At 42.3% G+C, this 26,177-nt stretch overlaps 1 protein-coding gene across 1 annotated transcript in view; it reads left to right on the top strand.

Annotated features, from left to right (window-relative positions):
* The window catches only part of LOC132825857 (solute carrier organic anion transporter family member 4C1-like), a 169,368-nt gene that overhangs the window by 137,306 nt on the left and 5,885 nt on the right, over positions 1-26,177 (top strand). The window contains exons 8-10 of the mRNA XM_060841427.1: positions 5,192-5,387; positions 13,427-13,580; positions 22,899-23,065. Coding sequence (XP_060697410.1) covers positions 5,192-5,387; positions 13,427-13,580; positions 22,899-23,065 — 517 coding nt within the window. The remainder of the gene's footprint in view (positions 1-5,191; positions 5,388-13,426; positions 13,581-22,898; positions 23,066-26,177) is intronic.

Raw genomic sequence — 26,177 nt, 5'->3', positions numbered from 1 at the left:
CTAGTTAGGCTCCATTTAGAATACTGTGTCCAGTTTTGGGCCCCACATCTCAGGAAGGCATACTGGCACTGGAGCGTACCCAGTGGAGATTCACATGGATGATCCCTGGCATGGTAAGCCTAATATACGATGAACAGCTCAGGATCCTGGGATTGTATTCATTAGCATCTAGAAGGTTGAGGGTGATCTAATAGCAACTTACAAGGTAATGCGTGGCTCAGAAGGGTCGATGTTGGGAAGTTGTTTCCGTTAGACAGGGATACTAGGACCCTTGGGCACAGCCTTAGGGTTACAGGGGGTCAATTTAGAATAGAAATGAGGAGACATTTCTTCAGCCAGAGAGAGGTGGACCTGTGGAATTCATTGCCACGGAGCTCAGTGGAGGCAGAGATTGCTAAATTCTTGATCTCACAAGGAATTAAGGGCTACAGGGAGAGTGCGGGCAGGTGGCGTTGCACTGCCCATCAGCCATGATTGAGTGGCAGAGTGAACTTGATGGGTTGAATGGCCTTATTTCCGCTCCTATGTCCTATGGTCTTATGGTCTATAGGTGGCAGTGGTCTCTTCATCGTTGAGTTTATTTAAGGCTCAGCTACATGGATCTAATTTTAAACAAAGAAAAGGAAAATTAAATGAACTATTTACATACGAATAATTTTTAATAAATATCTAAATGTAACAAAGCAAAATTATATAGAATTCATAGAATAGCAAAACATATAAAATTGTACTGATCAACAAAAATTAATAGATGAGTTGATATAATGTTACACTAACAGTAAAACTATGGGTTTAATACATAGCCTATAATGGGACCAAATTACAAGCATCAGGGAGGAAGAGGGGCAAACAGGTATTTTTCAAATAAGGGGGCAGTGTAACTAGACTGTGTATACAGTCATCTAAATAATTCAGTCTGTACACATAAAAAAAATCCAAGAATCCAATATACTTGCCACTGATAATAGGGGTATGAGGCGAGAGCATAACAAGTATACCAAAAAACAGTCATAGATCAAGTAAAGTCGAGAAGCTTAGAATGTGGATTGAGTATAAATATTAAGTCTAAAAAGGCTAAAAACAATAATAGTTAGAAGGAATACATCGAAAATACAAGAGTGGATGGTGTCACACTGGAGTATATAGGTATATTTTTCTATTTGCAAAAATGATAGTAGAAAATTACAGATGTGTTGCAGAAGTTAGAAGGATAGAGATAGCAAAAAAGTGTGGTGACAATTAATTTGTGTTAATGTTAACAAGAGAACATTCTATGGCTCCATTCTGTCTGCTTTCCTGTATACCTCAGAAATTTGGTTAACAGTAAAATTTGGCAGAAGAAATTAGAGGCCTTTGAAATTTGAGTTCTAAAAATTCTATATACTTGTAATGACTATAAATCAAATGAGGAGGTACTGGAAATTGAAAGAACAAAAATATGTCATCCAGGAAAGAAACTATCAGTATTTTGACCACTTGATCAGATGTGAAAAGTTACAGAGGGCAGAGTGGAGGGCAGCAGTGAGAGAGGTCAATTTAGACATAGTTGGATGGCAGATGTCAGAGTAGTTTCAGATAAGTTATAGTCAATGTGTGAGGATAGCACCAAACAGATGTTGAGCATGGGTGTTACTGGCTGGTCAGCACTTATTGTCCCTAGTTGCCTTTGAGAAGGTAGCGGTGAGCTGACTTGTTGAACAGCTGCAGTCTATCTGCAGTGGGTTAGAGCTAATGGCTCCACAATGCCTTTAGGGTGGGAATTCTAGGATTTTGACCTCGCAACAGTGAAAAAATGGTAATATAGTGAGGGGTTTGGAGGGGAATGCGGGGGTGGTGCTGTTTCCAGGCATCTGCTCTTCGAGGTGGAAGTGGTCATGCATTTAAAAGATGCTGTCTCAGTATCTTTCATGAATTTCTACAGTGCATCTTGTAGATAGTACATAATGCTGCTCTTTAATGTCGGTGGTGGGGGGAATGGATGTTTGTAGGTGCGATGCCAATCAAGTGGCTGCTTTGTCCTGAATGGTATCAAGCGTTTTGAATGTTGTTGGAGGAACACTCATCCAGGCAAGTGAGGGCGATTCCATCACAATCCTGACTTGTGCATGGTAATTGTGGGCAGTCAGGAGGAGAGTTACCACACTATACCTAGCCCCTGACCTGCTCTTGTAGCCACTGTATTTATATGGTGAGTCCAAATGAGGTTATGGTCGATGGTAACCCCAAGGATGTTGATAGTGGGATGCAGTGATGGTAACAGCATTGAATATGAACAGACGGTATTTAGATTGCCTCTTATTGGAGATGGTCATTGACTGGCATTTGTGTGGTACAAATGTTACTTATACTGTAAGCCCAAGCCCCAAAGTTATCCAGGTCCTATTGTAAGTGTAATATACCATGACAGCAGATCTTCGAGTAAGAATAACTAGAAGTAACAATAGCAATTGGATCTGTCTGGAAATTAGGGGATATGGGAATGAGAAGCAGGATGTAGTTGAAGATCAGCTATAATCAGAGCAAATGAGTGACCAGATTGAAGGAGTCTCCTCCTGCTGAAAATTTGTAAGTTCTTGTTTAACAAAAGCATGATTGATGATTTCAACAGCAGATAATCTATGGCATGAATGAAATCAGATAACATTAGAGATGTGAAATAGATAGCCTTAGGGATGCCACAGATATGTAGTTGGAAGCTCATCTTAGGGTCTGATTTGGTTGCAATCAATAGCATTAACAAATGTTAACTCTGTTTCTCCCTTCGCAAATACTACCACAAATATTTCTATCATTTTAGTATGTCTTGCAAATAGTCTAGTGTAGTCCCAGACAGTTATTTGGGAAAAGAATGGAGCAGTGGTTAGAGAGCAGAGTTTGGAGCAGTGACTGAGGACAATGGCTGGCAAATTTAGTTTAATAATTTAACAATAGTGGAGGAGTTGAAACAGTTGGTAAGATGGAGCTGGGTCTGGTCAGTGTATGTGTGCTGTTCAATAATATTATTTAGAGGCAGCAGGTAGATGAGAAACAGGAGACGGTCAAGTAGAGATCCTAGGAAGATATCAAACAATGGGGGGAGAAGCTTTAAAAAAGGATACTCAGCTATGGTTTAATACATAAGAATAGAACCAGCTGAGTGCAGTTTCACCCAGCCAGTGATAGCAGAGTGTCATTACAAGGGCTTCATGGTAAACTGTGTCAAAATACAGAGACCAGGATGGAGAGATTTTTGGATGTCATTTGTGACTTTGACAAGAACTGTTCCTGTACTATGTCAGAGGTAAACATCTGATTGAAGAGATTCTAATGTGAAGTTCTAGGAATAAATAGGCATGGAGTTGGGAGGCAATTACATTCAAGGACTATGAAAGAAAAGAGAAATTGGAAATGTGATGGTAATTTGCAAGGACAGTGAGGTGAAGAGTGTGGTGCTGAAAAAGCACAGCCAGTCAGGCAGCATCTGAGGAGCAGGAGAATTGACGTTTCTGGCATAAGCCCTTCATCAGCTAATGCCCAAAACGTTGATTCGCCTGTTCCTTAGATTCTGCCTGATTGGCTGTGCTTTTCCAGCACCAAACCCTTCGGCTCCCATCTCCCGCATCTGCAATCTTCATTTTCTTCCAGTGAGGTGAAGGTCTGGTTTATTAAGGGAAGTGATGGTGGCATCAGATTTTAAAGACACAACAACGCTATCTCAAAACACATATGAACATTGTGACCAAATATGAAGATCATGAAGAGAATTTGGATTGTTAGCAATGCATTGAGAACAGAAGGAGGGAACAGGAGGGGACATTGAGGGAACAGAAGGAGGATCTCATGGATATGTTATGGTTCAAGAAGGCATGATGGGAACTAGGGTGAAAACAATAGAGTGATGTACAGAAATGTTTGGCTTGATGAGCTAGTGGAAGGCAGAGAATTGGCTATGAAAAATGTGTTGCTGGAAAAGCGCAGCAGGTCAGGCAGTATTAAAGGAGCAGGAGAATCGACGTTTCGGGCATAAGCCCTTCTTCAGGAATGAGGAGGGTGTGCCAAGCAGGCTAAGATGAAAGGTAGGGAGGAGGGACTTGGGGGAGGGGCTTTGGGAATGCGATAGGTGGTGATTCTGTTTGAGGACGTGGTTGAAGAGCTTCAGGGCAGAGGAGATGACCTGGGGGATGCAGTGAGAAGGGACTCACTGAGATCCTTGTAGAGGGAGGAGGAGAGCTTCTTCAAGGAAGGCATCCTTGCAAGGGGATTCGCAGTTGGTTAAAATCAACGGCAGCTGAACAGATGGCTGGAAATTTAGCAACAAATGAATTCCATGAGTTCCTCATACTTATTGCCAAACAATTTCAAAATCCATGATAATTCCTGTTAACACTGAAAATTTTGAATTAGATTCCTTTTGTTGTACATTCCTGACCACCTAGTGTCTAGTCCTTTCCATGAGTAGAATGTTTGACAGTGACAGACTTAATATAGATCTTAGGCAAAAGTGAGGACTGCAGGTGCTGGAAACCAGAGTTTAGATCAGAGTGGTGCTGGAAAAGCACAGCAGGTCAGGCAGCATCCGAGGAGCAGGAAAATCGACATTTCAGCCGAAAGGCCTTCATCAGGAATATTCCTGATGAAGGGCTTTTGCCCAAAACATCGATTTTCCTGCTCCTCGGATGCAGCCTGACCTGCTGTGCCTTTCCAGCACCACTCTGATCTAAGCCCTTAATATAGATCTTGTTGAGCAGAATATCCATTACAATCCACTTACGATTGCATCTGCCACTATAACTGAACTGGAGATTCGGGGGATTATTCAGATTGACTTGAGGGTTAATTAAAATTCTAACTGATTGACCATGCAGCATGTTATTCTTTGTATTCATCCTTTCAGAAATAATTTTACATTGTCTATGATAGAAAGACAAGGCACACTTAAGTATAAAAATGTTTCAAAGTGAAAAGTTCTCTCTTTTAAATTCATTGCGTCTTAATGTAATAATTAATATTGCTTTAATTTAGAAATTGTTGATATTCTACTTTTCAAATTGATGTGAGCTGAAAACACCATGAATGGCTTTGTGAACAAAGTTATATCGCTGTTATTAAGAGATACTTTTGGTAGTAGCAGATAAACATTTCTCCAAAAAGTACTCTAGTGAACCATGTGACCTGAAACTGATTTAATCGGTTCAAATCTTTTACTTTTAAGGAGCAGTACTTATCCCTGGAGCTTTCATTGGTCAAGTTATTGGTGGGCTCATCATTTCCAAGATGAAACTTCAATGTCGAGATGTGTTGAGAATGGGTGCAGTCACATGTGTATTATCACTGCTTTGTGCTTTAGTTTTTGTTTTTGCTAAATGTTCAAACCACCCATTTGCTGGAGTCAACCAGGACTATAACTTGTAAGTAAACGTGAAATTATTTTAGTTTTTCTGTATTTACAATCTGAAATGTATTTTATGTCACCTATGTGATGATCACAATGTAAACTTCTGATGAAAGATGTGACACTGGTTAATATTCTCATCATTTAATATAACTAATTTAACTAGTTGATCTTCTGTGGTCTTTCACACATAGTCAGGATCAGGCATAATGTTCAGGTGAAACGTAACTGGTGACTAATAACTAAATCATGATGCACAGAGATTTCTAACAAGGAAATTGAGGAGGTACAACAAATTGTACAGCCCTTAAACCAGGAACAGGAGTTGACAGACATCCTTAAATCATGCCTATTGCTTGCAATGCAGGCTGAACACTAACTTTGAGCTGACTGGACATTTGAATGAACTCTGCTGTCAAAGAACACTATCTGCACTGTTCACTGACAGGATGCATCAGCAGAGGGCCATAATAATGAGTAACTAGCATCACTTTAAAGCTAACCTGCAGTTGTGAAAGGGGATGCGCAGCGTAACAATCGCAGTGAGGCTGGTCGAAGAGAATCAGACCTGGGAAAAGTAAAGAACGGCAAAGTAGGGATGAGCACAAGCTCCAAGATTTTCAGACACTGTACATCTTTATGGAGAAGTTGCAAAGAATGATAGCTGGGAAGAAGACCCATTAGACAGATTGTCAAAGACCAATGGGAACAGGTAGCTGTGGAGCTCAACACTAATTATTAAGGCCTTGAAGCCCCAGTGCTGTGCTTTCAATAAAATCAATGGCTTTATATGAATAATCAGTGTTAGTGAAGGCATCTTCAAATTCAGTAATTCCTTACTAATGGTTGATTACATACTTCATTATAATATCACAAATACAATAGAGAACATATCAGGAACACCTTGCACTTTAGATTTAGTAGCTCCTAGGTCTCCTGATCATTTTCATCAAACCAGTTTAAATTGTGAGGTGTCCCTGTACTGGAAACTAAAACCAAAAGGAAAGAAAGCAGATTGATGTGCACACGAAGGCTGAAGTCCAACAAGTAAAATCACATGATCTAAAAAGCATTTGGTAGACAGAAAGAGTGCATGAAATATATCAACTTACCAACATTACCAACAGCCATGACATGCATGGATTTTTCAGCACCTTTAAGACCATCTATGGCCAAGCAGCCAGGCACCTAACCTACTGAAAGCTAAGAATGAGCTGGTTCTCATCAAAAATGTAGAGGCAGTGAGTGCTTTTGGAAGGAGCACTTCAAAGTGGAAACTCCATCGTCGATGTGAGCGCCCTTAACTAAATTATGGTATGCCACTTGTGAATGTCTCAGCATGATCCCAGCCAATCATGAAGATGAAAGTCTATTCACTAGCTCAGAACCAACAAGACCACTGATCATAGAATCATAGAGTCTCTAAAGTGCAGAAAGAGGCCATTCGGCCCATTGAGTCTGCACCAACCCTCCGAAGAGCATTCCAGCCTCAGCCCATCCCCATAATCCTGTATGGCATTTTCATCATTGCCAACGCACCTAACTTGCACATCTTGGACTTACAGGGCAATTTTTAGCATGGCCAATCCACCTTACCTGCACAACTTCGGACTGTGGGAGGAAACTGGAGCATCTGGAGGTGATGCAGATGGAAATCCTGCTGAAATACTAAAATAGAGGGGAGAAGTACACTTAGCTCATATACATGACTCACCTATCTCACTTGGAATGAGGAAAATTTTCCATGGGATATCCAAGATGCTGTTTTGTGATCACCTTCAACAAAGGAGATAAGATAAATTAGAGTAACCACCCTGCTATCAACCACGGGGAAGATCATTGCACAAATCCTCGTTAGTTCTTCCCTCCCAGTGGCTGAAGATCTTCTGCCAAAATTGCAATGTGTATCCTGTCTACCAAGAGGTATAATGGCCATGGTCTCCACAACAAAACAAAGCGCAAGAAAAATTCATAGTGCAACAGCAACCAATACGCATGGCTTTTTTGTCCTCACAAAGACCTTTGACTCTGGGAGGGACTTGGAATGCCCTGTTCAAATTTGCTGCTTGCAGAAGTCTATCACCATTCAGGTCTGCTGCACGATGGCATGAAAGCTGTGATATTCACCACTGTATCCATTACACCCCCAATAGTGTGCAAACTGGGGTCAAGCCAGACATGTCATTGTGCCAATATTCGTCTTCTTTGTTTGCAACATTCCACCCCATAACTATGAAGCCTCTTGCTGATGTCAAGCTAATTTAGAGAATGAGTAGGAAACTATTCAAACTGTGTTGCCTCTAATCCCGAACAAAGTTTTATCAGCCTTTATCATCAAGTTGCAATATGCAAACAATGCTTGTCTGTACACACTCAAGAGATCACTAATGCATTCAACTAGCCACTGAACAAAGTGGATGAATTTCCATATTTTGTGAGCCTCCTCTCAGTAAGGACAGACATCAAATTCCTCCATAACACCAGAGGAGAAAAAGTTTTCCTCCATCTCAAGGGGCAGCCTAAGAAGATGGAAAGGGAACATATATTCCTTCAACATGTTGATATTTGCTGTAGCGTCAGTTGTCAATGGGGTTTAGATTAGATTACTTACAGTGTGGAAACAGGCCCTTCGGCCCAACAAGTCCACACTGACCCGCCGAAGCGCAACCCACCCATACCCCTACATTTACCCCTTACCTAACACTACGGGCAATTTAGCATGGCCAATTCACCTGACCCGCACATCTTTGGACTGTGGGAGGAAACCGGAGCACCCGGAGGAAACCCACATTTAATTCTGTTGGTGAAGTCTCTGTTGAATTCAGAGATCCAAGGGATGTTAAAGTATAGTATTTAAATTATGAACTACCATCAGTGAAAAATATAGGTGATTAAGTTAATTTATTCAGTCTGCAAATAAGAAAGAGAAACATTTCCCAAAACAAACTAAAAGAATTTAAAATTAGAATCTCTAAAGTGTGAAAGCAGGCCCTTCGGCCCAACAAGTCCACACTGACCCTCCGAAGAGTAACCCACCCAGGCCCATTCCCCTATTACTCCACATTTACCCCTGACTAATACACCTAACCTACACATTCTTGGACACTATGGGCAATTTAGTGTGGCCAATTCACCTAACTGCACATCTTTGGATTGTAGGAGGAAACCGAGGACCTGAAGGAAACCCATGCAGACATGGGGAGAATGTCCAAACTCCATACAGACAGTGATCCAAGGCTGGAATCAAGCCCAGGTCCCTGGCGCTGTGAGGCACAGTGCTAACCACTGAGCCATTGTGCTGCCTTAAAAGGAGTAAACATAGTCAGCAAGTCCAACAATAAATTTCACTCAAAACAACAAATGCTGGAGATCACAGTGGGTCAGGCATGGAAAGAGAGCAAGCTAATGTTTAAGTCTAGGTGACTCTTCATTAGAGCTGATGAAGCTGATATGCTAGCTTGCTCTCTCTCCATGGATGCTGCTTGATTCACTGTGATCTCCAACATTTGATTTTTCAGTACAGATTCGAGCATCTGTAGTAATTCGTTCCTAATAAATCTTACTCAAACTGACAACAACAAATAACGATGTGAGTTGAGTTTCTCTCACTAATTGTTTTAGACGTTTCAGCACTTTATCCTTGTGAATTATTCTTGTCACTGCTTTGTGCTGTCTATCTCTCTCTTTCATACTAGACTCGAAATGTTAAATCTGTTTCTCTCCACAGATGCTGACAGATCTGCTGACTCTCTCCTGGATTTTCTATTTGTGTCAGTGAACAGATTTGAATTTCAAACCCACTGTCTGTTGCATTCAGAGCAACCTAATTTTGTATAGAGGACCTTTGAAATTAGCACTCCTATTTTCACATGCAAAAGCCTCATTCTTTTTGAATTGTCTGTATATTTTCTTCGCCTATACAGCTAAATATGCATTGAGCAGCAGCAGTGAGCCCTAGTGTGGCACCTAAAGAAAGCATCAACAACTTACATCTCAGCTGCAAATTGACTTTCTTTCTGATTGTTGCTCTGTGAATGCATCAATGATAGCTTGAGGCTCGTTCTCTTCAGTGTGTACATGCACAAGTGTTGTTTGTATCCTGCAAATTGACAATGGTGGTTACGGTGGACTTCGTCAACATAGTTTGAATAGTTTCATACTCATCCTCAAAATTATTTTGACATCATCAGGAGACTTCACGGTTATGGGGTGAAATGTTGCAAGAAGGAAAAGAATATGTTCAAAAGTATTTAGTTCTTTCTAAAGTTGCTTAAACTTTGCAAAATTCTACATGGGTTGCTGCAACAGATTCTGTAAATCTTTTTGCTGATTTCCACACAAAACAGTTCTCACAGACATGGATATTCTGTTAGGTATTTTCCCAGGATACAACATGACATGGAGAATGAATGAAGCATGACAGGTTATTGAATAAGGAAAGAACAAGAGTGGAAGAGTGATCAGGCTGTAGTAGTAGCCACACATTCAAACAATCTAGGCAGTCAAATAAAAATAAGACTGTGAATAGGTTTTGTGAGACAAGAATATATTAAAAAAATAGAAAGCGCAAGTGGAGCAGCTGGCACAGAAGCCCTCTGCGGACCATTTTTAAAATTTTCCTATACCAATATGGTATTCAGTGCAAACAACAATGGACATTTCTCTCATCATAATCTTTATCTCATCTCTGTGTTTCCATTCTGAAATTCTGGTTATTTTCCAAATCTTTTTCTATGTTTCCAATCCCAATATGTAATTTCCTCTGTCCCATAACACATACTCCTTTGTTCCTCCAGTCATTGTCTTTGTAGCCGTCGTGTTTGGCTACCTGTGGTCTTTGATCTTTTGCCTGTTCCACGACCTCTAATCTATCCCTTTCTTAGTCTCCGTTTTCCTGTTCTTCAATCACTGTTTGATCCCAGGATGTTTATATTTCTGTGTTTTTACTGTGGTACTTTCTGGCCGATGATAGGTTAACTCTGCTTTTCATTGACCTATGCTTGAAAATAGTTTCGAGCTCATAAAGCATCACTGCTCAAACTATAATTTACCTTAAAAACACAGAGATGATGGAACAGTTGGAGGTGACAAGCAGCCTGACAAATTGTAGTTGGACTAAACAGGTATGTCTGGGGTGATGGTGAGACAAGTTTCATCGAAGAGGATGTCCGGGCAAATAGTACAAAAACAGCATATGTGTTAGTAGGCTCGTATGTATAAAAGATGCTAAGAAACATTAACAGGAACAGTGGAATGAAGAATGAAGGGAGAGGAAAAAGTAAACAAAGACTGTTTAAACGTGCCTGAATGTAACTGTAAAACTAACTCCTCAGCAGCTTACAGTAAAAAAAACTGAAAATAAACATATCTGTAACTTACTTTCTCTCTAAAAACTCAACAGGAGCATCTAGTGGCCACTCTCCAAACTACAAATATACTGAAAACAGGTTTTTAAAATCATTTTTCACTATAAATTGCAGCTATTGTGTGGAACCTGCCATGCAATAGAAACTGTAATACAATTAGCTTTGAAAAATGTTGAGTACAGTATCATTTACAGGCATAAGAGATATTACAGTCAATTTAAAATATGATAGGCTGTTAGTCATAGAATCATAAAGTCTTTAAATCACAGATGGTAGACACTCAGTCCAATTAGTCCATACTGATTCTCCAGAGAAAATCAAGGAGGACCATTTTTCTGCTGTGTTATTATAATCTTTCAAATTTATTTCCCTCCACTGCCCATTCATGTATTTTTGAAATCATCAATCATCTCTACTACCACCAACTTTACAAGTTGTGAGTTCCAGACATTACCATTTACTGTGGAAAAAGATTGTTCTTCATATCTTCCCCAGCTTCAGTGTTCTCTAGTCCTTGAGCCATCAGCGAATAAGAACATTTCATTGCTTCTCATTGTGTTCATTATTCAAACCTGTCATGACCACATCTTCTTCTTCTTCTTTGGCAGTTCCTCAGCGTCTAAGGCGGCTTGCTTCCACTCTGGACTGGGGGTTTGGGTGCGTTCAGTGATCTGGGAGCTGTATAATCTGCTGCAGATGGGGGAGGTTGTGTTTCAGGAGGGGAGATGTGGCACAGTCTGCACTTTGCATGCTCTTTCTGCTGCCTGGCCTCCAGTTATTAAACTCATTGATGTTCAAAATCTTCTCAGTTGCTTTTTCTCCAGTGTGTGCATTCAACAAGGTGATTCCTACTTATTGTTGGGTCTGTTGCATTTGATTAGGAATTTCAGGGTAGCATTTCCTCTGCCCTATCAGTGATCACTTACCTTTATAGAGCTCGGAATAGATTCTTGAGTTGGGCATGCGGACAATACAGCCGGCCCATCGCAATCGATTGTATGTGACCAGTGCCTCAATATTGGCCTGAGATTTTGTGTTAGGATGCCTATCCTGCTAGTGGATTTGCAGGATTTTGTGGAGGCGGGATTGGTGATAGCTTTCCAGGGATTTGAAGTGTCTGTTTTGCATGATTTTGTTTCATATGCACACAGAAGAGTAGGGACCATACCAGGCAGGAGATCATGCATTTTGTGCCGGGTTTGAAGTCTCGAGTTTCGAACACTGTTCCTCAGGCTGCATGGGCACATTGGAGTCGGTGTTGGATTTCATCATCAATGTTAGTTTGCACCAAGAGGACACTCCCAAGGTATGGGAAATGACCCACCTTTTCTAAGGGCTTGCCGTGGATTTTGATGGATAAGTGACAAGTGTGGGCTGGTAAAGAACCTTTATTTTCCAGATATTTAGTCTAAGACCTTTTCTCTCCTACACCTTGGTGAATATGTTGACAATGGTTTGAATTGTCAACCTTTGAGCTCAACCTTTGAGTGTGTGCACATTGTCTGCATAGTGCAGCTCAATAACAGAAGTTACGCTGCTCTTGCTTCTGGCCTGGAGGTGTTGAAAGCTGACAGTTTCCCCACTTGACCTGTAGGTTAGCTCCACTCTGGCAGGGAGCTTCATGGAGATGGGGTGGTGTGTTATGGCAAAAAAAAAGTGGAGAGGAGTGTTATTGCGATGACACCAGTTTACCCTCGTATTGAGTCTGTGCTGGATCCGTTGGTGAGGATCATGGCTTGTAAGTCATCATGAAGCATCGCTATCAAATCTCTCTTCAATTGCTTCAAACTGAACAACACCAATTTCTCCAACCTAATCTTGTGGCTAAAATCTCCAATTCCTGGTACATTGGGAGTTTTAGTCCTGGTACCAGTACATTGTCTCTGTCTTATGCATCAGCTCAAACTCGTCTCTATTAAATTCCATTTATCTTTCTCCCTACCTACAAACCCACCAATGTCTTATTTGTTTGGTATCATCCTGAATGTCATATTTCAAAATTTGGTATCATCATCAAACTTTGATGTTTTACTCAGTGCTGATTATTGGAAAACACCAATGTCTACCATCCTTCAATCTGAAAAACAAACATTGTCTACGATTCACTAATTTTTTTTTTCCTTATGCTAGGTTTTATCCAGACTGACACTGACCCCCCTATTCCATAGCCTCATTTTTTAAACAAACTTTATACAATATTTTGTCAAACACTTCCTTAAAGTCCATAGATAGAATTCCCTCCATCAACCATTTTGACTTCCTCAAGAATTTTACTTGGATAAGCATAGCACAAACTGATTTTTGGTCCTACATGTTTTGTGCAAGTAATTAAATTCACAGAATAGCAATTTTCAAATCCTTATCTTAATTTTTGTTACAGGTGATCCAAGAAGGGGGATTTTCTCATGTGCTCAAGGATAATTTTAAATTACCTTACAGAAAAATAAGACAGATGCTGATTGTTATTTAGCAGCAAGCTGTAAATCCTAAACAATACTGGGGTCTATTTTTGAGTGCTATGCTTAAATTAATAGCAAAACCAACATCAATGGCATCCTCAGGATATTGGTTCTTATACAAAAGATTGGTGAAGCAACAGGACTTTATCCTTCAATGTTAATCTGTGATTTTATGTGAACTGAGAGAAACATTATTCTTTCTTTCTCTCCATATTGTCTCACAGTAACAGCACTGCAGAAAAAATCGACTTGGTGGTACCCTGCAATAAGGAGTGTCATTGCATCCGTTCTTACTTCAATCCAGTATGTGGCGCAAATAATGTCCAGTACTTTTCTGCATGCTATGCAGGTTGTACTAATGCAACAATAGCAGGTGGCACACCGGTAGGTTTTCTAATTTTAAGATGGTTTACCAGTATTTCTGATTGGCTATTTTATCAAAGTTAAATGGTGTCATGAGTATGCAAATTGTCCTTTTGAAAAATGACAGAGTGCATTGTAGGAACTTTGATTTCTACTCTTGAGCAATCTGTCTGTCAGATTGATGTGATGCCTTTGGTATCTGGGCAAGGAGAGTTAATGTGCTTTATGGTTTTGTGCACTCGTTTGCTTCTTATTTTTAGCCTTCACCACTGGTTCCCAGCAATGTGAAAAACAGAGCACAACATTGAATGCTCCCTGCCAACATGGAATATTGCCCATGGATGTCCTTTACACAAAAGCAGGTCAGATCCAATCATGCCAGTTAGTACTACATTAGTCTCCTGTTAAACATCAGCAATGTGATGGACGTTCACATTCACAGTGCTAACAAGCAGCACTTGCACAACAATACCTACTCACCAGTGCTCAACATGTCTTCAGCTCCTGACCTCATTAAGCTTTGTTCCAAACATAGGCAAGAAAGAGTTGGACAAAAGACATGAGCTGAAAGTGGTTGACATCACAGCAAAATTAGACTCAGTCTGGCCACAAGCAACCCTGGCAAAATTGAAGTCAATAAGAATCAACAGGAATATTATTTAATGATTGGAGTCATACTTAGCACTAAGGAAGGTGGTTCTGGTCACTGACATCAAACCTTTCAGCTCTGGACATTGATACAGGAGTTTATTCCATGCACTGGTGGGACCACATCTGGAATACTGTTCACTATATCGTTTACCTTATCAGTGGTGAGCACTGCTGCCTCACAGCTCCAGGGACCCAGGTTCGATTCCAGCCTCGGACAACTGTCTGTGTGGAAGTTGCACACCCTTTCCGTGTGTGCATGGGTTTCCTCCAGGTGCTCTGGTTTCTTCCCACAATCCAAAGATGTGCACATTAGGTGAATTGGCCATGCTAAATTGCCCACAGTGTTCAGGGATGTGTCGGTTAGGCGCATTAGTCAGGAGTAAATATAGAGTAATAGGGTAGAGGAATGGGTCTGTGTGGGATAATCTTTGGAGGGTTGATGTGGACTAGTTGGGCCTAATGGCCTGTTTCCACACTGTATTGATTCTATAATTCTACGATTTGAGAAAGGATATCAATGTGTAGGAAGCAGTTCAAAGCAGTACCACACTAGTACCTGGAATGAGTGATTTATCTTATGAGGAAAGGTTGAACAAGCTCCGCTTGTATCTGCTGGAGTCATAGAATCATACAGTATTGAACAGGCCCATTGGCCCATCAAGTCTGCACTGACAAGAATTTACAATATTTTGCAACACTTTTTTTTAACTCATTCACGGGATGAGGGCATCACTGCATAACCAGTATTTATTGCCCATCCCATCGGGCAGTTAAGAGTCATCCATATTGCTGTGGGTCAGGAGTCACATGTAGGCTGTACTAGGTAAAGACAGCAGTTTCCTTCCCTAAAGGATATTAGTGAACCAGATGGGTTTTTCCAACAATTGATAATGAAATCTTGATCATCACAGACTCTCAATTCCAGATATTTATTGAATTCCAATTCCAACATCTGCGTTGACAGGATTTGAACCCAGGTCCCCAGAATATTATTTGGGTCTCTGAGTTAAAAGTCCAATAATAATAACACTAGGCCATTGCTTCCCAGTTGCCCATAGCCTTGAATGTTATGATATTTGGTGCTCATCCAAATACTTTTTTAAGGGTTCTGATGTTTCTCACCTCAATTCCCCTCCCAGTCAGTACATTCTAGATTCCCACCACCTTCTGGGTAAAAATACTTTCCTCAAATCCCCTCTAGACCTCCTGCCATTTGCCTTAAAATAATGCCCCCTTGTTATCTGAGGTCAACAAGGGGAACAGTTTCTTTCTGTCCACCCTGTCCATGCCCCTCATAATCTTATACAGCTCATTCAAGTCTTCTGTCAACCTTCTCTGCTCTAAAGAAAACAACCTGAGCTTATCCAGCCACTCTTCATAGCTAAAAGGCTGCAACTCAGGCAACATCCTGGTGAATCTCCTCTGCACCCACTCCTGTGCAATCACATCCTTCCTGCAATGCAGTGAACAGAACTGTACACAGTACTCCAGGTGCGGCTTAACCAAAGTCCTGCACAGCTCCAACATAGATCTATGAGATTAGAAGAGTAAGATGTGATTTGATTGAAGCAGATAAGATCCTGAGGTCAAATTACAGGGTCACGTGAAGAAGATGTTTTGTCTTGTGGTAAAATCTGGAACCAGGTTTCATTATTTTAAAAATAATGACCCCTTTAACACAGATGGGATTTTTTTTTATTTTTCTGTCTCAGAGGGCCATGAGTCTTTGGAACTCTGTTCCTTAAAAGATGATTGAAACAGAAGTGAATAAATTTTTGTTCAGTAAGGAAAGCAAGATTCTCCGTAGTGTTTGAGTTGCCTTGTTTGTATGTTCCCCTCATCATAAGGTCAGAAATGGAGATTTGCTCATGATTGTACAGTATGCAGTCCCATTCACAACTCAAATAAATATTGTAAATCTGAAAAAAAATAGAGTGAAAGCTGGAAAAAAATCAGCAGGTGTAGCAGGGTCTGTGGAGAGACAAACAAAGTTAACGTTTTGAATCCAAGCTGACTGTTCTTCAGAACTGAAGTGGGTAAGAAAAGTTTTTCTTTAGCTATTGACAGACAGGGAGGAGGATCAAGTGGAATAAAGGGTGAGAATGCCCAGAGTAAAAGCAGTGCTATGGTAGTAAAGTAAAATGGAGATTAAGAAAAGATATAAGTGATAGGTGTGGAAAGGAGAAAATGGTTCCACTCTGTGTTGAGAGCAAAATGAACAAAGCACAAACAAGACATGTTTGAGTGCTGTGATGGGAAGTCGCCATCCCCACAAAAAAGATAGTCTAACCATCTGCCTTTAACATTCAAAGGCATTGCCATTGTTGAATCACAATGTCAACTTCCTGGAGATTATCTGTAAAACGTTATGAAAATGGTGGCTGCAAGAGTGGGTTCAGATACTGGGAATTCTACGGCGAGGAACTCACCTATGATCTGTACCACCGAGAAGCTGCAGCAGTACTACCACTTGCAAGTTTCTGGCAAGCCCCAGACTATCCTAACTTGGAACTAAATCACTCTTTTTTCTTTATTGTTGGACCAAAAACCTGTAACCACCTGACTAACAGTTCTGTGATGTACCTACATGAGATGGACTGCAATAGTTCAAGAATTTGGCTTTCCACCACAATGTCAAGGGCAAAAAGAGATGGACAACAAATGTTCTATTTTCTGAGCATCACTTACTGCCTTTTAAAGAACAAAAAAAAGTAAATACAACACATACACTGGCATGGTTTTGTCCATAGATACATCGTATCTTGTGGTACTGAGCTGTACAGACCAGAAGGTTATGGGTTTACTCCCTTGGGATGAGTTAGTATTCACCTGCTGAGGAATTAGATGATCTTTTCCCGGACAGCTGGAACGATCTTCAGACTCTGAAGATGCATCATCAAACTAGGGAGAGAAAAATTAACCAAACATCCCATTGATAATTGTTATCCATGAACTTCCTCTGTAAATGAAAGGGATCAACTAGCCTCAATATGCTGGGCTGAATCTTACTTTATTTGTCTAAATTTGAGCTGCATTGAGTACTTTGGAGGTCTTTCACTGTCAATCCTCTTGCCCCATTTACCTCACATCATAAATTACCTATCCACACCCCATGGTGTCGCTTGCACCTGATTTCTGCCGCATCCTACCATATGGCATTCCCACAACAGCTCAGTAGATATCTGCTTAAACACTGGCATCATTGTGCGTAATCTTTAAAAGCCTATTGTGCAGCCAGCCAAACTTTAAATTGAGAGCTGCCCTGCATAGTTTCCACATGTACTTCAGACATGGCAGACAGAGGAAACTGTTGCCTCACTTTGTGTGCAGGGTCCTGGAATTCATCCTAGATGGTGGTGCCAATGTGTGACTTTCCTCTCCCATAAAAGCAGGAGTGGAGGCCATCTTGCCAAGGTATGCCAGTCTGGTCTGAGTTTGCTTCCTGATTAAAGCAGGCTCAGCCATTAGGAAGATGGCCTGCAATGTAAGAAGAAGGCCTATGTCCTTCTCCAGTCTGCCTCGGTAATCTTCTCTCTGATACCTCAAACTCACTCTATGTCTGTTAGTGTACCCACCTCCCCCCTAGACTCATGCTCTAACATGACTTAAGAGTCAAGTCGGGTGGTGTGTTGTCCATCATTCATCTCCTCATTCCTTATGAGGAGAGGATCCTGATCATGATTTCCCCGAGTTGGGCTCGGACTAGTATCTGGATGCTGCCCTGCTCACAGTGGCAGGATCTCTTGAACAAAGGCTAGCGCCCTTGACTTGATTGAGATCTGCTGACAATTATGACAAACTTCCTGGCTTTGTGTCTAAACAGCTCTGCAAAAAAGTGTTAATGAAACTGTTATCTCTGGGTGAGGGAGCAAAGCGCAAAAAAGACTAAGCAAGGCAATGAAAACAGAATGCTGTAAGCATATTGCAAGCATATTGCACGCCATTTGTGTAAAGCATGAAAGATGGAGCAGGATGATCTCAAGATGAACCTCATTGCCCTGGTCACCCAATTTTGCCACACATCCCACCATGTCATTCAGATCCCACAGGATTCCTTGCATTAACTCTGTTCCTCTCTCTCCACAGATGTTACCAAACCTGCTGAGTTTCTTCAGAAATTTCTCATTTTATCTCAGATCTGTAGTATCACACTACTTTTCTTTTATCCGGATAATATCTTGATATATAACTATATCTGGATGTTATTTTGCTGGAAGATGGGTAATCAGGTAATCATGCTCTTCCTTTTATAGTAATTCTTCCCCAAATATAATTAGCTTCCATTTGTAGCTCTGATGAAAGAGAAATCATAGTGCTGTTTGATATTTTTTCATTGTTATAGTTTAAAATTCACAGTAATTGCATTATTATTACACAAAAGGAGAGAGACACGGTGAGTATATGATGTACATTGCAGATAAGTGACACATTTGACATTGGAAAATTACAAAGAAATTAAGACGAAATAATAAGAATTACCATTTAGATTAAATTTTGATAATACTAAGCAAATTGTTAATTTTGTTTCTTTTTCTCAAATATTGCCTGACCTGCTGACTATTTTCAGCAGTTTGTCTTTTTTATTGTAGTGCAGACCATTGCTGTTTTTAAGAGCTTTACTTTCAATCTGGGCTTGCAAATCTGATCCCCAGATTTGTTCCATACCCTTGTCACTTGCACAATCCTGCATTAAAATACAGATCCTTTAATTGCACCGGAGGCAAGATTTGCAATGTCTAAAAGCTGGTCAGGTGCTACCAGCAGAAGGAACAACAACAGCAGAATGAAATTTTCAAAGATAAATTTCAGCATTCCTAGATTTGCTTTGTCTTGTTAAATAAAACAGAGTTCAAGGTTACATCTGATGAAAAGGCAGTGCCTTGAAAACTAGTGCTTCCAAATAAACCTGTTGGACTATAACCTGGTGTAGTGTGATTTTTTTCGCTTTGTCCACACCAGTAACACCAGCTCCAAATCCTAAATAACATAGGTGAGAGATCCAGCAGCATTGAAGCACAGACAAATAGCTAAACAATCAGTGACGAGGTGCTAGTCCTGCTTTGTATGAATAACTCTTTTTACCAAGTTTACTTCAACAGAAACATCTAGGAGAAAGTGAGGATTGCAGATGCTGGAGATCAGAGCTGAAAAATGTGTTGCTGGAAAACCGCAGCAGGTCAGGCAGCATCAAAGGAGCAGGAGACTTGACGTTTCGGGCATAAGCCCTTCTTCAGGAATGGGGAGGGTGTGCCAAGCAAGCTAAGATAAAAGGTAGGGAGGAGGGACTTGGGGGAGGTGCGTTGGGAATGCGATAGGTGGAAGGAGGTTAAGGTGAGGGTGATAGGCCGGAGAGGGGGTGGGGGCAAAGAAGTCGGGAAGAAGATTGCAGGTGAAGAAGGCGGTGCTGAGTCCGAGGGTTGGGACTGAGAAAAGGTGGGGGGAGGGGAAATGAGGAAGTTGGAGAAATCTGCATTCATCCCTTGTGGTTGGAGGGTTCCTAGGAGGAAGATGAAGCGCTCTTCCTCCAGCCGTCGTGTTGCCATGGTCTGGCGATGGAGGAGGCCAAGGACCTGCATGTCTTTGGCGGAGTGGGAGGGGGAGTTAAAGTGTTCAGCCATAGGGCGGTTGGGTTGGTAGGTGCAGGTGTCCCAGAGATGTTCTCTGAAACGTTCCGCAAATAGGCGGCCTGTCTCCCCAATGTAGAGGAGGCCACATCGGGTGCAGCGGATACAGTAAATGATGTGTATGGAGGTGCAGGTGAATTTGTGATGAATATGGCAGGATCTCTTGGGGCCAAAGAGGGAAGTGAGGGGGAAGGTGTGGGCGCAAGTTTTGCATTTCTTGCGGTTGCAGGGGAAGGTGCCGGGAGTGGAGGTTGGGTTGGTGGGACGTGCGGACCTGACGAGGGAGAGGAGGAGGGAGTGGTCTTTCCGGAACGCTGATAGGGGAGGGGAGGGAAATATATCCTTGGTGGTGGGGTCCGTTTGGAAGTGGCGGAAATGACAAAGGATGATACGATGTATCTGGAGCTTGGTGGGATGGTAGGTGAGGACCAGTGGGGTTCTGTCCTGGTGGCGATTGGAGGGGTGGGGTTCAAGGGCGGAGGAGCAGGAAGTGGAGGAGATGCGGTGGAGAGCATCGTCAACCACGTCTGAGGGGAAATTGCGGTCTTTGAAGAAGGAGGCCGTCTGGGTTGTTCGGTATTGGAATTGGTCCTCCTGGGAGCAGATGCGGCAGAGGCGAAGGAGTTGGAAATATGGGATGGTGTTTTTACAGGGGGCAGGGTGGGAGGAGGTGTAATCTAGGTAGCTGTGGGAGTTGGTCGGTTTATAGTGAATGTCCGCGTTGAGTCGGTCGCCCGAGATAGAAATGGAGAAGTCTGGGAAGGGGAGGGAGGAGTCTGAGACGGTCCAGGTAAATTTGAGGTCGGGGTGGAAGGTGTTAGTAAAGTGGATGAACTGTTCAACCTCCTTATGGGAGCACAAAGTAGTGCCGATACAGTCATCATTATAGCGGAGGAAAAGGTGGAGGGTGGTGCCTGTGTAGCTGCAGAAGATGGACTGTTCCACATATCCGACGAAGAGTCTATCTTCTGCAGCTACACTGGCACCACCCCCACCTTTTCCTCCGCTACATCGATGCGTGTATCGGCGCTACCTCGTGCAAGGAGGTTGAACAGTTCATCCACTTTACTAACACCTTCCACCCCGACCTCAAATTTACCTGGACCTTCTCAGACTCCTCCCTCCCCTTCCTAGACCTCTCCATTTCTATCTCGGGCGACCAACTCAACACGGACATTCACTATAAACCTACTGATTCCCACAGCTACCTAGGCTACACCTCCTCCCGCCCTGCCCCCTGTAAAAACGCCATCCCATATTCCGAACTCCTTCGCCTCTGTCACATCTGCTCCCAGGAGGACCAATTCCAATACCGAACAACCCAGAAGGCCTCCTTCTTCAAAGACCGCAATTTCCCCTCAGACGTGGTTGACGATGCTCTCCACCGCATCTCCTCCACTTCCCGCTCCTCCGCCCTTGAACCCCACCCCTCCAATCGCCACCAGGACAGAACCCCACTGGTCCTCACCTACCACCCCACCAACCGCCAGATACGTCATATCATTCTTTGTCATTTCCGCCACCTCCAAACAGACCCCACCACCAAGGATATATTTCCCTCCCCTCCCCTCCCTCTGAGACTCCCTCGTCAGGTCCACAAACCCCCACCAACCCAACGCAACCTCCACTCCCGGCACCTTCCCCTGCAACCGCAAGAAATACAAAACTTGCGCCCACACCTCCCCCTCACTTCCCTCCAAGGCCCCAAGGGATCCTTCCATATCCGCCACAAGTTCACCTGCACCTCCACACACATCATTTACTGCATCCGCTGTACCCGATGTGGCCTCCTCTACATTGGGGAGACAGGCCGCCTACTTACGGAACGTTTCAGAGAACACCTCTGGGACACCCGCACCAACCAACCCAGCAGCCCTGTGGCTGAACACTTTAACTCCCCCTCCCACTCCGCCAAAGACATGCAGATCCTTGGCCTCCTCCATCACCAGACCGTGGCAATACAACGCCTGGAGGAAGAGTACCTCATTTTCCACCTAGGAACCCTCCAACCACAAGGGATGAATGCAGATTTCTCCAACTTCCTCATTTCCCCTCCCCCCACCTTATCTCAGTCCCAACCCTCGGACTCAGCACCGCCTTCTTGACCTGCAATCTTCTTCCTGACCTCTTTGTCCCCACCCCTTCTCCGGCCTATGACCCTCACCTTAACCTTCTTCCACCTATCGCATTCCCAATGCCCGTCCCCCAAGTCCCTCTGATGTCTTTTATCCTAGCCTGCTTGGCACACCCTCCTCATTCCTGAAGAAGGGCTTATGCCCGAAACGTCGATTCTCCTGCTCCTTGGATGCTGCCTGACCTATTGCGCTTTTCAAGCAACACATTTTTCAGTTCAACAGAAACATCACCAATAGCTCCCTGCATGGCTTTAGCTGTTTATTTTTCCCAATCAGTGACATGAAAGTCATCTTCCATATGTTTGCAGCCCAAAAACAAGCTCTTCAAGGGACTTAATGAGCAGTTCTTTTCATGCTTTCATGAAATGTTGGTGCTGTTGAAGTGAAGGGCCAGCAGTTGTTGCCCATCCCAGTTACCCTTGTGAAAACAAAATGAGCCACCTGCTTGAACCAGTACAGTGCACTTAGTATGCATATGTCCTTCGTGCTGAGGTTAACCGAAAGTGAGAAGGTTGTTGGATTTCTCTTCCTCACTTCGAAAATAACAACATGTTTTGAAGCTGTGAAGATTGGTACACCATATGGCAAACTTGAGAATTCATTCCAAACCAGAAATACATTTTGGAACTTGCCACTTATGTATGAGATTGTCTTATCCCTAGTCATATAATTGGCTCACTTTCTGAAATGTATTTAGTAACAATATGAAAATATAACTATCAGACATGCAACAAAATATTGTGATACGGAGATATGAACCAGAAAGTGCCAACAGTGTGCAAATTGCTCTTCTATCTATGTGACTCAATCGGGAGTTGTGTTGCAAAAGATTTTTACTCAACACCTCCATCAGAATCAGAGCAGCCCCATGGGAACAGCTCTGATGAAAATTCCAGGCACTTTAATAATGTTCCCCTTTTGTATTACAGATTTATCAGAACTGTTCATGTATCCAACAAGTTGGAAATACATTTGCTGCACAAGAAGGAAAATGTGGCTCTTCATGCGGCAAGCTGCCTTTGTTCATGGGATTGTTTCTACTTGCTATCTTTTTCACGTTCATGACCAGCACACCAATTACAACATCTGTTCTCAGGTATGCTGGATATGCAATATCCAAAACACAACAGCTATTTTGACATACCTAATTATTTTTGCCAAGCTTCGAGACATACGATGTGGTAAGATGTTTTTGTGGAATAAATAATTTGGATATTTTATCTCTATCCTTTTGATTATCCTAATCTGAATTGTACATACAGTAGTGCATAAAAGAACATAGTTTATTATTTGATACTTTGCATGAACATATTTGCCCAAAATATGAAGCCTTTTAATGTATGACATTTGTGTGTCCTCACTAATTACTTACTTACTTACTAATTACTTACACATCTCCAAATTTCTCAGTCTGTACCCTCCACACTTGCCCAGACTGTGAAATGGTTGGTGTTCTGCTTGATGTCATCCTACTTGCATGTCCTGTGATTGAAAACAAACAAGGAAGCTCTCCACTGGCAACCACTTTTGTCTCCGAGTTGATTACAGTGAGAGGGACCCTACAGTTTTGTACAATTCAGTGATAACATCTGCAGCTTGCAGGAGACAATTGAAATACTCCAACATCGTGCCAATCGGACCTCCTCTTACTGAGCTACTTATCTACAATTAAAATGCCTGATGGCATGGTGGATCCATCCCTGGGGATCATGTGTAGTTCTGTTGTTAGTTTCTGCCCTGCCACATCCCCACCCCAATCCCTGCACTGAATAGAGGCAGATTTGCCTTTCACGTGATAATAGTCTTTCAGCAACTGCCAGATATTATTGTGAACAAACAACTAAGCACCACTGCGCTTGGGGTGAAAGTAAGGAATCAATTTGTTGGCATTGGCAGTAATCACTTATCTAAATGGCTCATGCATTCTGAGCTTCGTAGCTTTTTATTTTGCTTTCTGAGAGAGCAGCAGTGATTTTACTCTGAGGTCTGCTTCAAAACATTTAAAATACCTGAGCTCATTACAGTCTGACTTTTCTGTTCCTTCTGGTTTCGCTCTGGGCAAATTGGCTTGTTGGATCTCAGATTAGTTAATCAATGAAATGTTCTGAGACAGTAACTGTATAAGATAAGAATATAAGTGCCGAGTAGCTCAAGAGTCTCCATTCCTGATAAACCAATTCAATTTCTAAATGATCTGGGATATCGACAGAAATATGGACCAGCAATTATTGTCCATCCCTATCACTGGCGGTGAGTCTTCTTGAACAGCTGCAGTCTGTTTGGTGTATGCCCACAATGCTATTAAGGATGGAGTTCCAGGATTTTGACCCAGCCATACTGAAGTAACGGCAATGTTCTTCCAAGTCAGGGTGGTGAGTGGCTTGCAGGGGAATTTACATGTGATGTTGTTGCCGTGAATCTGCTGCCCTTGAACATCTAGATTTGGTGGTCCTGGGTTTGAAAAATACTGTTTAAGGAGCCTTGGTGAATTTTTGTAGTGCATCATGTAGATAGTACCATGCTGTTTCTGAACATCAGTGGTGGATGGAGTGGACGTTTGTGAATGTGGTGCCAATCAAGTGGGCTACTTTGTTTGGATGGAATCAAACTTCTTGATTGTTGTTAGAGCTGTACTTAGCCACGCTAGTGGAGTGGATGCTACCTTGATCCTGACTTGTGTCTTGTTGCTGGTAGATAGCTCTTTGGGGATCAGGAGGTGAGTTACTCATTGTAGTATTCCTAGCATCTGACCTGCTCTTGTAGCTTCAGCACTTATATGGCTAGTCCAGTTCAGATTATGCTCAATGGTAACCCACCCTCAGGATGTTGATAGTGAGGGATTCAGTAATTGTAATGGCTATTGAATGCCAAGAGAGATGGCAAAATTCTTTTTTATTGGAGATAGTCATTGCCTGGGATATTTATGGCACAAATGTTCCTTGCTACTTGTCAGCTCAACCTGAATATTGTCCAGGTCTTGCTGCATTTTGACATGGACTATTTTAGCATATGAGGAGTCATGAATGGGTGTGTGCAATCATCAGCAAACATTCTCAATTCTAACCTTTTGCTGGAGCAACTGGAGGTCATTGGGCCAAGATTATTACCCTGAGGAACTCCTGCAGAGATGTCCTCGAGGTGACTGACCTTTAACACCCACAATCATCTTCCTTTGTGCCATGCATGACTCCAATTGCCACAGAGTTTTATCCCCTGATTCCCATTGCATCTAGCTTTGCTCAGATGTCTAGGCAGTCACTCTCATTTCACCTCTTGAATTCAGCTGTTCTGTCAATGTTACAACAAAGGCTTATAATGAGGTCAGCAGAGTGGCCCTGGCAGTATCTGAACTGAATATCAGTGAACAGCTATTGCTAAGCAAGTGCAACTAGATAGCACCTTCCATCACTTTACCAATGATTGAAAGTAGATTGATGGGGCAATAATTCGCGGGGTTGGATTTGTCCTAGCTTTTGGACAATTTTCCAAATTTTAGCTTCACTGGAACAAGCACCGTGTTCTGGAATACTCTTATTCAGTTCTATTGCTTGAATGTTGTCAGGGCCCACACCCTTTGCAGTATCCAGTGCCTCCAGATGTATCTTCATTTCACATGGAGTGAATCGAATTGGCTGAACACCAGCATCTGTGATGCTGGGGTCCTCTGGAGGAGGCCAAGATGAATCATACACTCAGCACTTCTGATTGAAGATTCTTGCAAAGGCTTCAGCCTTGTCTTTTGCATTGCTGAGCAGGGCTCCCCCAGCACTGAGAATTGGAATCTTTGTGGAACCTCCTCCAATGAGTTGTTCAATTGTGTACTACCATTTGTGACTGGATGTGACAGGACTGCAGAGTTGTGAACAGATGCATTGATTGTAGAATCCCTTAGCCCAGTTTGTCACTTGCTGATTATGATGTTTGGCACACAGGTAGGTCCTGTTTTGTAGCTTCACCAGGCTGATAACACATTTTTAGATTAGGCTCCATACAGTATGGAAACAGGCCCTTCGGCTCAACAAGTCCACACCGACCCTCCAAAGAGTAACCCACACAGACCCATTCCCCTACTATATATTTACCCCTGACTAATGCACCTAACACTATGGGCAATTGAGCATGGGCAATTCACCTGACCTGCACATCTCTGGATTTGGATCTTTAGGTTTGCCTGCTACTGGATCTAATACTTGTGCTGTCTAATTAAC

Source organism: Hemiscyllium ocellatum, chromosome 2, assembly GCF_020745735.1.
Source record: "Hemiscyllium ocellatum isolate sHemOce1 chromosome 2, sHemOce1.pat.X.cur, whole genome shotgun sequence".
In the NCBI taxonomy this organism is placed as follows: Eukaryota; Metazoa; Chordata; class Chondrichthyes; order Orectolobiformes; family Hemiscylliidae; genus Hemiscyllium; species Hemiscyllium ocellatum.
Note: the sequence above shows the minus strand (reverse complement) of the source record. Positions and strands in the feature narration are given on the sequence as shown.